Source organism: Alligator sinensis, unplaced genomic scaffold, assembly GCF_000455745.1.
Source record: "Alligator sinensis unplaced genomic scaffold, ASM45574v1 scaffold73_1, whole genome shotgun sequence".
NCBI classification, from domain to species: domain Eukaryota; kingdom Metazoa; phylum Chordata; order Crocodylia; family Alligatoridae; genus Alligator; species Alligator sinensis.
Genome location: NW_005841838.1, coordinates 5,304,756 through 5,317,820, shown reverse-complemented (window position 1 = coordinate 5,317,820; position 13,065 = coordinate 5,304,756). Strand labels below are relative to the sequence as shown.

General features: G+C 41.5%; 1 protein-coding gene across 1 annotated transcript in view; it reads left to right on the top strand.

Annotated features, from left to right (window-relative positions):
• Positions 1 to 13,065, top strand: part of MKL2 (MKL1/myocardin like 2) — a 204,287-nt gene that overhangs the window by 143,297 nt on the left and 47,925 nt on the right. The window contains 5 exon segments of the mRNA XM_025203442.1: positions 1,412 to 1,477; positions 8,978 to 9,033; positions 10,235 to 10,310; positions 11,868 to 12,029; positions 12,963 to 13,065. The exon segment at positions 12,963 to 13,065 is cut by the window's right edge and continues 4 nt beyond it. Coding sequence (XP_025059227.1) covers positions 1,412 to 1,477; positions 8,978 to 9,033; positions 10,235 to 10,310; positions 11,868 to 12,029; positions 12,963 to 13,065 — 463 coding nt within the window.

The window sequence follows — 13,065 nt, the reverse complement described above, 5'->3', positions numbered from 1 at the left end:
CATGCCCCACTCCCCTGCCTCTAGTACTTACCAGCTCTGAGTCCGGCTGCAGCTCCCTGCTGCAGCCACTGAGATCAGTTCAGAGAGCTTTGAATCAATTTCAGACCTTTTAATTGGTTCCCTGATTCGATTCAGGGGCCAAATCTCCGAATCAAATCACTCCCAAAGTTTTGCACAGCCCTAATGGCTAGTGCCTAGCTTACTGTACAGGTGCAGTCTGTGTGTTCACATAGGCAGTCATACTGAGGAGTAATAGAATCCTCATGTGCATGTAAATGCCAAAAATACCATGTAGACACCTAAAAAACTGCTACAGAACACCCATAGTTATTTGATTTTAATGCTGTAAAGCTTGTCCATTCTGCAGCATTGAAGTCTTAGCCATGGTTTTTAATCCCAGTACTCTTTGCTACCCTTTAAATTAAAAATCTAGATATGTTTAGACAGGGGACAAACTTAAAAAAACACAAACACCCACAAACAATTTTATTATTATTAATAAAATTCCTTTGGCCAAATTATACTTTGGGCCTCTGTATCTTGTTTTGTATCAGTACATTTCATGCTAATACTATCGTTTTCCTTGGTGCTGCAGTAATACAAATAATGCTAACTAGTTGAATACTTTGGATTTTATTTGGAATTTTAATTTTTAAAAATCATAGAAAATTTACTTCTGAAAGTTAAGCAAGATCTCTTGCAAATTACAAGAGAGTGGGCTTACATTCTGAATGCTTGAATTAAACCATTGTCATAGGATAAAGCTTTCCCCATTAATCAAGGAAGTAGCAGGGGATAAAAGTCTATTTCTGACTGTCACTTGTTGGGTGACTCTAAATAAATCAGTTAATGTGCGTCCTCTTCAGCTTTCCATTTTTAAAAAGTGGGAATGTTCTTTGTACAACACTTTGAGATACTAGGTTAAAAGGTGCTCTGTAAGTGCCAAGACTTTATTTTGGGGCAAATAAATATAACATAATTTCTCCATTAAAATGTTATCTGACTTGGGGGAGTTTGAATTGGAAAGCAGAATATATGCTATGTAAAGAATATATAAACAATTTTAGAATGTAGTAATTCTACTTTTAAAAAATCCTAAAAAAAAAAATTGAATATATGTGAATTAGTACATAAAATTATGAATCTCAGACATCATTCTAACAATATAGTGCAAAGATGTGTTATGGACTCTGTGCTCCTGTCAATGATACCAGAGGTTTAAAAACATAACCTCCTGCCCATTCTATACAATGTCCTGTGTGATGCTGAATAGATATAGCCATAGTGTTTTTACAGTAGTGGAATATTTGAAATCTTAATTTGAATTTAATTTTTTTTCTTGCAGTTTTAAGTAGGTGATGGTGATGGTATCATTACATGTGAATTAATGATTGCTGTTTTCTTTTACCAGTACTTCAGCTTAGGCTGCAGCAAAGGAGAACAAGAGAACAGCTGGTAGACCAGGGCATCATGCCACGTAAGACTAATTTTATTTAACTTGTATTCTATTTTAAGATGTGTATAATCATTGAAAAAGAACATTTTAAAATAAATCAATACAAACAATTTTAGCATTTGACAATACCCTTTTAATACCTTTGGGAAAAAATATAACCAGGCATCCAGGTTTTCCATTTACTGTGGAAAAATGTACAGTTTCTCTTTTAAAGGAAAAAAATGTGGGAATTATGGGTTTCCTGTTGCAAGCTGGCAGAGTTCCAGCTTGCAAGGGAATGCTTGGGGTTGGGGGGAGAGGGACTCAAGGGGCAGGGGGCGCTACGTGCGCATGTGCATATGCACATGTGCACATGGCCAGCAACACAGCAGTTCAGTACAGCCAGGCAGCTGTGGAAAGCAGCTGCTTGCTTGCTCCCCCAGATGCTTGCAGGTAAGTCTGCTGGAGGGGGAGGGGACATTGGCTATGTGTGAGGGGGCGGGCAGCATAAGTGACACCGGGGAGGCAGATTGAGGCAGCCATAGTGAGGGATAGAGTGAAGCAGGGTTGGCATTTGTGGCTGGGGGGGCAGGACAGAGCCACAGATGGCTTGTCTAGGGGGCTGGTGGGGAGGTAGGCTGCCTGCTGCCGTGTACACTCCCAGGGGAGGGAGGGGTAGGGGGGGCATGTGGCCTCCCAGATTTGTGCATGGGGTGGGGAGGATGCAGGCTGCCTCCTATGGGGCTCCCAGCCCTGCTGCCTTCCTCCTGGGTGCCTCCACAGCCCAGCAGGCAGGGCTTGGCATGGAAGAGAGGAGCCAAGGCCAGGTAGCTTGGTGCTGCCACCAGTGGGAGCCCCATGACAGCTGCACCACCATGGTGAGGTGCTCACTGCCTGCCTGGAGGCAATGGGGGCAGCAGTAGCAGCACGGAGTTGTGCTGCTGCTGGTGAGCGGGCAGGTGCAACTAGGATGGGGCTCTTGGTGTTAATGGCAGCATCACTGAGCTTCCCCACCCTGTTGCCCTCCCGTGCCAGATCCAGCCTGCTCAGCCACGGAGGTCCCCAGAGGGAGGCCAGCAGGGTGGGGAGCCCTGTCACATGCAGCCAGCATCTTGTCCCACCCGCCATGGGCTCTGTGTGGGGCTCCACTCCAGTAATGCCACGGGGGGAGAGGGAGGGGGAGGGCAGGCTCCGTGCTCCGCTCCGGCTATAGCAGCCACTGGGTCCTGTAGCCCTAGCAGCTGGGGGTCCTCTCCGGCAGGGCAGCAGATTGCTGTGGGTCAGGAGTGAGGGGTATCAGCAGGGTTGTAGGGGTGGGGGTTCTGTGAGTCGAGAGTGAGGGGCACAAACAGAGCCAAGGGGTTGTGGGTCAGGAGTGAGGGGCACCAGCAGGGCTGTGGGTTGGGAATGAGGAACAATGACATGGGCAGCGGCAGGGCACCGGCATATCAAGGCTATTCAATGCCACAGTGCAGCAGGGGAGGACAGCCACAGCTGGACCTGCATCCCGGCGAGTGAAGGGGCAGGGAGAGCTCTAATTTTCCATGATAAAAAAAACCAAAATCAAACCCCAAAACATAGAGGTATTTAGAATTTATTATAATGACTGAGACATTGGCAGGCTTCCAAATTGCTTTAAAATTGTAAATATATCCATAAAACATTGTGTTCAACTGATGTAGGTATGTATATGTATATATGGCATTTCGTTTTAATTGCGGAACGATACAGATTTGGGGGTTTTAAATCGGAGAACGTTGAGGTTTTTATTAGAGGTTTGGGGATTTTTAAACAGAGAAAACCAGGATCCCTGATTATAACCAGGGATTTGGGTTTTCTGTTTCCTACGGGGAAATGGAGAAAACCACGGACTTCCGGTTTTTATAAGAAAAAACACGGATTTTACCTTTTAGCAGAAAAACCAGCATATTTCCCACTTTTGCAAAGAGCTCTGTAGGCCAGCAGAGTTCCAGCCTGCAAGAGCTGATTGCAAAAAGGGCAGGAAACCCCCAGCCATGCCCGGAGAAGGAGGGAGAGGGGGAAGAGAGGGGCCTGAGACTTTGTCAATCCCAAGGCTCGGGTCAGGCTCACTTTACTTCTGGAGCCTTTAAGGTAAGTGGGGCTTGCAGGGGAAGCTGGCTGGAAAGAAAGCTGGATGTGGGGAGCTGGCTGGGGGCTGAGGGAGTGGGGAGGTGTTGGTGAAAGACATGGAGTGCCTGCCCGACCGGCAACACACAGACCGTAAGCGGCGCTATTGGCCCAACCGGGCTCAGCGCCTCCATGTACAGCTTCCCTTAAGGGCTGATAGCACCACTTCAGTTCCATGTGCTGCTGGCTGGGTGGGTGCTCCTGTGAGGAGCTGGATGGGGGCCCAAGAAGTGGGGAGGTGTTGGGGGAAGACATGGAGTGGCCGCCCCTCAGCATGTGGAACTGGAGTGGAGGCGCCGAGCCCGGTCAGGCCAATAGCACTGCTCACGGTCTATGTGAAGCTGGCTGGGCACTCCATGTCTTTCACTCCCGGTGGGAAGGAGGGACCCGTGCCATCAGATCTATGTGTGGGGCAGACTGTGGGCTTGAGCTTCTGCCCTGCTTCCCTCCCGCACCAGGGGCACCAGCAGGGCTGGGAGGGGCAGGGGGGAGCATTTAAATTTAATAATTTGGGGGGGTTATCAGAGAATTTGCAATTTTTTTTATTTATTTATTTTTTTATCAGGGAAAACCAGGATCCCTGATTATAACTAACTTAACTAAGAGCTTTTAAAAAAAAGATATGGAGGTGGAAAACTGAATTGCTCTTCAGACTGTACAACTACTATGATTAAAACCTCAGAATTTTGAAATATTTAAAATCAGAGCAGATAAAGGATAGAAAAAACTGGGTTTGATTATCTTTTAAGATATACCTTAATATCCATAAGCAATTGGAGTATGTGGGAGAAGATGAACTTGTCCTTGGTGATCATCCTGCTGGAAAGAGCTGCAGAATGACCTCCTGCTGAAAAGTGCTGCAGAATGACCTGAGAGCAGAGGTAGCTAAAACTAACAGTGCTGTCCCAACATTTAACAGTATCTTAGTTTATTTAGAGAATTTTTCCTTAGCTCCTTTTTTATCATTGCCACTGGGAACATCTAGTTGAAGGAGACTGGATTCCAAAAATTACAAGCCTGAGTAGAAAAAACAGCGAATTTCAAAGACTAATATTCTTCAGTTCAAATTACTATAAATAGTCTACTCTTCACTGATGGAGTCACAGTTCACTGTATGATTTCTCAAAACTAACCTCTATCTTGGAAACTTTTAGACACCTAATAGACCTTACCCTGCTTCACCACATTATTTTTTCAGTTTTGTAGTGATTTATCTATCATCTCTACCTATGCCTTATCTCTTAGTGACAAGTCAGCTCTCAACTGCTCTTGCAATCTTACACTGGGGAATGGGCTCTCAAAAGGCTTCTTTTCTGTTTGGAAATCAACACGCATTACTAGAACAAGAAAAGGAATAGCTTGGACTTTAAAAATACAAGTACAAACACCATATTTACTTGATTAGAAGATGAGATTTTTCTCCCCCAATCAGCATGGGGGGAAACGCCCCGCATCTTATATTCACATACAAGGAAACTCCATTAAATGCATTGTCTACCGTTAAACTGCTGCCAAAAGCATCATGTGCTCAGTAATACAAACCAACCATAAAGGTGATTAAATGCAGTCAGCACGGAGCATGACTATAAAATATATGGCCCATATTGGGCAAATATACTGATGGACACATTTTTCTTATTATTATTTACAAATGTTATTAAAACACACTTATCAGCATACTCTTATAAAGCTTCACATATTGAGCCATCCTTGTTTTCCCAAAACTTGACATCAGAAAAACAACTGCATATCCACAAACATACAACTACATATATTAAACCCTTAAAGAACATGCATCAACTTCCCACAACAAATACCCTTACAGAACTGTTTTTCTCTATACAGAACCTCATGAAAAACTATTGGCTTAATAACCACCTGAAACTCTCCACCTCTCCCATCAGTCCTCTCTGTTGGTTCAGTGAAACAAGTGTGTTCAGTCCTTTTCCCTCCACTTCTCTAATCTCTTCCTTGTCCTGATGGATGTAGTATTTCAGTTCATGCAGCCCCAGCTTCAGGTACTTCCTTTCAGTGAAGGCCAACCCGTTAAAAACCCAGAGGTCTTTTACTTTGCATAAACTAGTTTTAACACATGCTAATAAAGCCCTTAATAATGTTTCCTCAGGTCCTTTTGATATGAGTCCATATAGTACCATCTCCCACGCTAACAACAGATTTATTCTGGTGGGCTTCAAAAAGCAACAAACCCTTTCCCAGACCCCCTTTCCATATGTTCACTCCTTAAAAACAAGTGTCCTGTTTCCTTCCAAGCAGTAACCAAAGTATTTGTCATATCCTTGCCATTCCATCTTTCCCTTCGGCATTCATTGGGATCCCTATTACTCTGATTTCTCTCTTATTTTAAGGCCCAACTTCTCCAAGTCTCAACAGTTCCCCACTCCTGTTATGGTGCTTTTCAATCTATTTAGTATAGTCCCCGTCGCTTTTCCATACTCTGATGTAACCTTTAGCACCCTTTCCATCGAAAGTCTATCTACTACATTTATATCATCCATGTATAATACGCATTTTACCTCTCCCCCTCCCAGTGTCTTTACTCTGCTTATGACCTTGTCTTTTCTTACTCTGTGCTAAGTATTCCATGTTGCGCGCAAATAGTAGTGGTGACAGGAGGCATCCTTGTCTCACCCATTTATGGATTTTAAAAGCTCCGCTTAGACACCCATTAATTTGGACTTGACTTTCTGCTTCTCTATACACTAGCCTTATCCAACATATACATTTCTCTGGGAACCTATTTTTTCAAGCACCTTGAATATGTAATCATGATCCACTCTGTCATATGCTTTTTCTAAATCTAGGGTTGCTCTTGGATGTGGGACAGTGTATCTGATCACTTTGACTGCTTTGGAGATCCTTCTGCCTGGTACTGCACATACTTGGTCTCCATGCATTGTCTTCTGGAGGTTTTTCCTCATCCTCAAAGCCAGTGTCTTTGCCATTAACCTATAGTCCATATTAAGGAATGGAAGAGTAAGATCATAAAGTCTCTTGTAAAATCTTTCCCTGCCTCTCCTGTTTCTGCTGTTTCCTCAAAAACTTCAACTATATCCCTCCCTACCCATGCCCAAAACTTCTCATAAAATTCCTCAGGCAGTCAGTCTGCTACTGGTGATTTCCCTCTTTTAAAGGTTTTTAAGCACTCCTTCACTTGCTTTAAGCTTATCTTTTCTTCCATTTTCTTTGCTTCCTGTCCTCCTCCTCTACTTATTCTTCAGTCTCTTCCAGCAAATCCTTCATCTTCTTCCTATCTATTTGCTTCTGATATAGCTCTTCATAAAATCCTCTCGTTGCCTCCAACACCTCCTGCTTTTCCACCTGGGTACCACCTTCTTTGGGCACTGCTTTTAGCTCTCCTTTTGCTGTCATCACTCTAGCCGAAAAACATCGGAACCACTCTTCGTTTTCTCCCACCTAGGGTGCTTGTGCTAAAAAATTATCTCTCTCATCTTTCTTTTAAACCAGCTTTCCATCTCTTGCCTTGTTTCTTCTATTGATTCTTGTATTTGTATCTGTGGCTTCCTTTAGCCACTCCTGCCTCTTTTTTTGCAGCTCTCAAGTCTTTCGTTCTTTCCCCCATGGTTCTTTGTTCTTCGTTCCTAAAGAATTCTCTCATCCTTTTTTTCACCATCACCTACCATTCTCTGGTACTCTTAAGGTATTTCTTCAGAGTTCTCCACCCTTCATACTGTCTCATATACACTTGACATATCTCCTCATCTTGTAGCAGTGCACATTTAGCTCTCATTCCCCTTCCTCTTATGGGCACTTACGATGACTCGATTCCGCCTGCAGCTTCCATCGATCACTTGGTGCCACAGTTATGGTTTCTTTTTATCTTATCTCTCTTTCTTTTGATACAAATACAAAATCCGTTCTTGATTGTTTCTTTCCACTTGGGTCAATTTTAGTGAAAACTTTTCCCCTGCCCACACATGTGTTAATGACTTTTTAATTATATCTGGATGAAATGTCTGAAGTTCCACCTCCTCCTTCCCCTGTTTTGGAAGGAGGAGGTGGAACTACAACTGAGCCAGGTCACGCAGCAGGGATTCCCAAGCCCCTGGCTCGATTCCCCAGCTTTCTGATCATTTCCCCAGCTCTTCCCGGGGGGGCGTGTGCCCCCAGATCTGCATGCCGGGTTTCAGCAGGGGAATTGAACTGGGAGCTAGATGTCAATATCAGAGCAGTCCTTCCCCCCACTCTTTTCCCTACCTCTTCTTAGTTTTTGTTTCCCTGGAAGCCCAACTCCGAAATTCTCCGAAACATTTCTGAAATGTTTCAGAGCCTTCTGGTTCATTTCAGAGCCTTCCAATTCATTTCAGATTTGGTGTTTCGGGGGCTGAAACAGCCCAAAACACCTCTGAAATGAAACGGCTGCTGAAATTTCTCACAGCCATGCTACACACCTATTTGATGGAGATGGGGTATTTCTCCCTAGTTTTCTCCTTCGGTCTGTTGGCTAAGGGCAAGCTAGACTCAGGGGCATCCGAACCCCAAGACTTCTGGGGTTGGGTCTGCACATATATAAAATCTAATTATTTGAGGGGCCGTCTTATATTTAAGTAATACGGTAGATATTGACCTTTTTATGTTTTCTTGAATATTGCATCAAATGACATGCATTATGGTGGTGACCTTTGCTAATTTTTATTATACTCTGAAATTTTTGTTTTCTCAAAATGTTTTAAGAAAGACCAGTGTAATCATTTCTTACTAAAAAAAACCAATTTCTTCATCTGTCCAATAAAAGTTTTCCATATTTTCTATCTTCTCAGTTAAATTAAACCATAGATGGGTGCTAATATAGTATTGCCAGCTTAGTATACTGAAAAGTCTCTCAGAAAAAGTATTCCATAACTTTTTTTGGTGTGTGGAAACCCCATGTGGAGTTCCTATGATATGAAAGTATTTCAGTTTCCAAGAGATTGACTGTATATAGCATTTTTCTCCTTTATAATCCATAACTCCACTTAGTTCTGTATCTCAGTTTGGATTCTATATATATATATATATATATATATATATATGTTCTATCACAGAGAGTCAGTAATCATCTCTCTCTGTCTATATACATCTCTTATATGCTTTAGCAGCAAGCTGTGATCTAAGGGTAACATTCATCCCTGTGGAAAGGGCCAGCGCAAAGACTATGCAGCACTTATGCTGTCCACACAAGGACATATTTTAACTTCACTGTGTACAAGCAGACAAAAAATGGAATAAGGCCAGATGTTGGACTAGTGAAGTGGAGCCCCAAATCTATTAGTGTTTTGTGCAAGGTGCCTGTGTTTACTACACAGAGTAGAATATTTATTTCTTTTGGCAATAATTCTGTGTCAATTTTAAATCTTCCTTTCTTTCCTCTCTCAGCTTTGAAAAGTCCAGCTGCATTCCATGAGCAGATAAAGAGTTTGGAACGAGCCAGGGTAAGATATTCTGCTGTGATCTGGAAATAGATAGTAATCTGCAATAGATGTGAAAGTAAATTCTCAGCCTATGGGAAACAATTTATTCTAATTAAAAATAACAACAATAACAATAATAGTGGCATTCTGCAGGGATTCATGGAATTAAAGTATTGTATTTGTATTGAATATCTGAGAGGTTTTCTTAATTCTCTACACTTATTGGACAGGGAGGTGTATAAAATATTGTAGTACTCTACTTCAGGGCTGTCCAACTTGTGAGTGACTGGGAGCCACCAACCATGCTGGTCATAGGCCTTGGGCTGCACACCAAAGGTTCTCCCCACCACATGACCAGTGCGGGTAGCGTGATGCCTGCCTTCCCGTCTACCTCTACCATGGTGGCAGCATGAGCTCTTTCCCGTCTTCTGGCAGTGGACTCTCACCATGCTACCCTGCTACAACAACTCCCATTTGCAGCAGGAACAGTGTGGTGAGAGATGGTTGGCCAGGAGCCAGGCACGTTTACCCTGTGCAGGCCAGATGTAAACTGCAGGCCTCCAGTTGGACACTTTTGCACTATTTCAAGTTTACTCTTAGTCCAAGAAGGGTAGGATGCTTTTGGTAAAAAGATTTAAAAGAAAAAGCTGAATTTAATAGCAATGGTCTGCACTAGGCTAATCCAGCACAGGCCTGGAATCATGAAACAGGACCTACTCAAGAGAGAGATTGAAATTCAGATGCTGTGATGGTCTCTGGTCTTTCTGTGGGATGTTTTAAGTTGTATAGAAAAGGCTTTATTTGTCTTCCCTCTTCTTCATGTACCTAGATAAAGGTCAGGTTGCTCCATTGTGATGGTTATTGCTTGAATAAGGAGCATTGCTACTTTCAAGTAAAGAACAAAATAGAGTTTTAAAAATAGTTTGAAAGGCAATTTTTTGTTCTACATACTATTAGTGATTTCTTGAGGGTGGGGAATGGACACAAATCCGCAACTGTTTCTAAATCCCAAGTCATTGCATTTAGTTCTTTGTTTCCCTCTGCCCTGAGTAGTTTTGGGACAAGAAAAAAACAATTACACACATCTGTGCATCTACAACTGAAGCAGATGAATATATTAAGAAATTAATTGTTCATAAAAGGTTATGTGAATTAAGAAATCGTTTTGTGCTTTTGTTAGTAAACACTGTTATGATGCTTTTTTTTTCCCCCCCTTTTTAAGACTGAAAATTTTCTGAAGCACAAGATTCGCAGTAGACCAGATCGGTCAGAGCTGGTCAGAATGCATATTCTTGAAGGTAGGATCCCAGATCTCCTTTTTTTTCCAAGATGAGGATTTATTTTAGTTTTGGGCTCTGAGCCTCTTAAGGTGCAAAAATACTGTTGCCATCCCCACAAAACACGCGAACCCTCGCACCATCTCCCACCAGAGAAGTGGCCACCAAAAAGTTACAGAGGAATTCCATGGAGACTAGAGCCAGCAGACGAAATCTTCATCCTACTCCATAACGAACAAAAGGAGACACAGCCATGACTGCAGCCTGAGGAGGACCCTCTGTCACCACAGCTGCCTCTAAATGAACATTGTCTTTTATTATATAACATTAATTGTCTTAAAAACTTTGCCCCAAAGGGTGTTCAAAGAGTATATATTGTTGCCAGCCTATAATTCCATAATCTCATGCTTTCTGTTCTTGCTGCTCAGGTGGATTTAATATTGACGTCATAAAATCAGTTTGTGAATGGGACAGCATTAGCAAGTTTTAATTTTGAAATCTGATTTGTGTATAGAAACAGCAGTGTTAGAAACAAATAGATTTCCAGTAATTCCAGTCAGTGGAATAGTCTATTGTTTTTAATTTTCAAAACATGACTTTGCATACTACAGTCAGATTAGGAGTCTTCATATTGATACACCATCTATATTTTGTCGTTACAATGGGCATGTAATGACAACAATTTAAAACTTCAAAATTGCATTTTTAACATTAAACCTTATGTGGTTATCAGCTTGGCAAGAATGGATCTAAATAGTGAATTTTGAAGTTCCCCACTTGCAAAACTGCCGCTTAATAGATGTCATTCATTTTTTTTCTTGGGGAAGAATTGGCAGTAGGACTGAAATTTAAATTAAAATCATGTCAACCAAGTATATTTTGAAACAGTCAGTGCATTACATTGTGGTATAAAATTAAAATATCAACTCATCTTTAAGTATACAAGTGCTGTTATAACTTACAATGTTATTATATATGATCTACTTTTAAACTTATGAATCCTGTTAGCTCTATGCTTCAGGCTTGTGATATGATCTCAGATGTTTGCAATAGATATTGGTATTATAGCTAAAAAAAAAGTGTCTGCACTCTTTAACATATCCATGACTTGGTTTTACTTTCGACCTGAACCTGCATATTGATACAGAAGTCTAACATTATAAATTTGGCCTTTGTAACAAAAGGTCCTTTCTCAGCTAAATCCCTAAAAAACTACATAGTTTTAACCTGATTTCCATAGGGCTACTCCGGTGCTAGAAGGTAGGGATATGTTACAGTTGTTTGTTGAATCAGGGTCAAAATACTTAAAGGAACTTTTCAAGTCAAATTTGTTTCAAATGTTAAATTTTGTAAAATGGTGCTTCTCTTTTATTTTGTTTTAATAACCATAAAAAACATCTCTACAGGTAGAAAATATATTACCAGGTTGTGTTCAATCAAAATATGTATTATGCTGCAGAGTTTTCAGCCTAAATATTGGAGCACTGTACTAATGTAGGAGGACTTAAGGTGAAATCTGAGGTCATGAAATGGAAGACTGTGTGAAGAGAATGCATTTAAACTACGTATCTCTTTTAGAGACGTTTGCAGAGCCCTCACTACAGGCAACTCAGATGAAACTGAAGAGAGCTCGACTGGCAGATGACCTGAATGAGAAGATTGCACAGAGGCCTGGTCCTATGGAATTGGTGGAAAAGAACATCCTTCCTGTAGACTCTAGTGTTAAAGAAGCAATTATAGGCAAGTAAAAGAGCTTCAGTTTGGGCCTGTTAGCAATAAGGCAATATGGGAAATAGCTATTTAAACCTTAAATTTGAAGCTTAGTAAAAGAAAAATGAACATACAGTTAATAGACTCCATATTATGTCAGATTCTTAAGTAATTAATCCGTGTCAGCATTAAGTTGAACAAAGAGATTGTTATTTTTATTCAAAACCTAGTTTAATTATAGAGTTGATTTAAAGTATAATGCAGCGTGAGAGCAACTTTTTTCTTAATTAGTCCACATGATAAAAAATGAACTGAAGCAACACATGTGGTACCTTTATTTTATCCATGGGTTTCAAACTTGTGCCCACCAGGCTGGATCTGTACCACGGGGCTCCTCACAGGCTAGGTCTGGACCTACCTCTGGTGGGGTGAGTGGAAGCAGATTGACCTCTGTGAGTGCCTGAGACAGCCACTGTGTTGACTCAGGGAGCTGTGGGGATTAACGCAGCTGCCTCTGGCCTCACTGCCACCAAAACCAGACCCATCATGTCTCTGAATTCTGGTATTGGGTAATGGACCCTGCCCCAAATTCCTGGCCCCTCCAGGAACCCCCCAGGCTAGATCTTTGACACCTGTGCTTTAGTCAATTTCTGTCTTATGAGACTAGCCCTCAAAATATGTAATCTCTCTCTTTATATTATTTTATTATAATCTGGATCCATTATGTATCCAATTTTATTGGTCCCTTATGTCACATAAGATGGTTTTCTTTAATATGAAGAAATACACATTATAATATAAATATAATTTTATTTCTTTGTATTAAAAAAACCCACTAAAAACTTGTTTATATATGTGCTCTTGAAGACTGGATGATTTCCAGTGATCTATGCTTCTCTCACTGTTCAAATCTTAAGTTCTGAAACTAAAAAAAAAAGTTCTTGTCTTTTGTAAACCTCCTAGCTGTTGGGCAAGAGAATTATCCCCAAGCTCTCGAGGATTACTCATTTGATGAAGACAGCAGTGATGCTTTATCGCCAGATCAGCCTGCCAGCCAGGAATCACA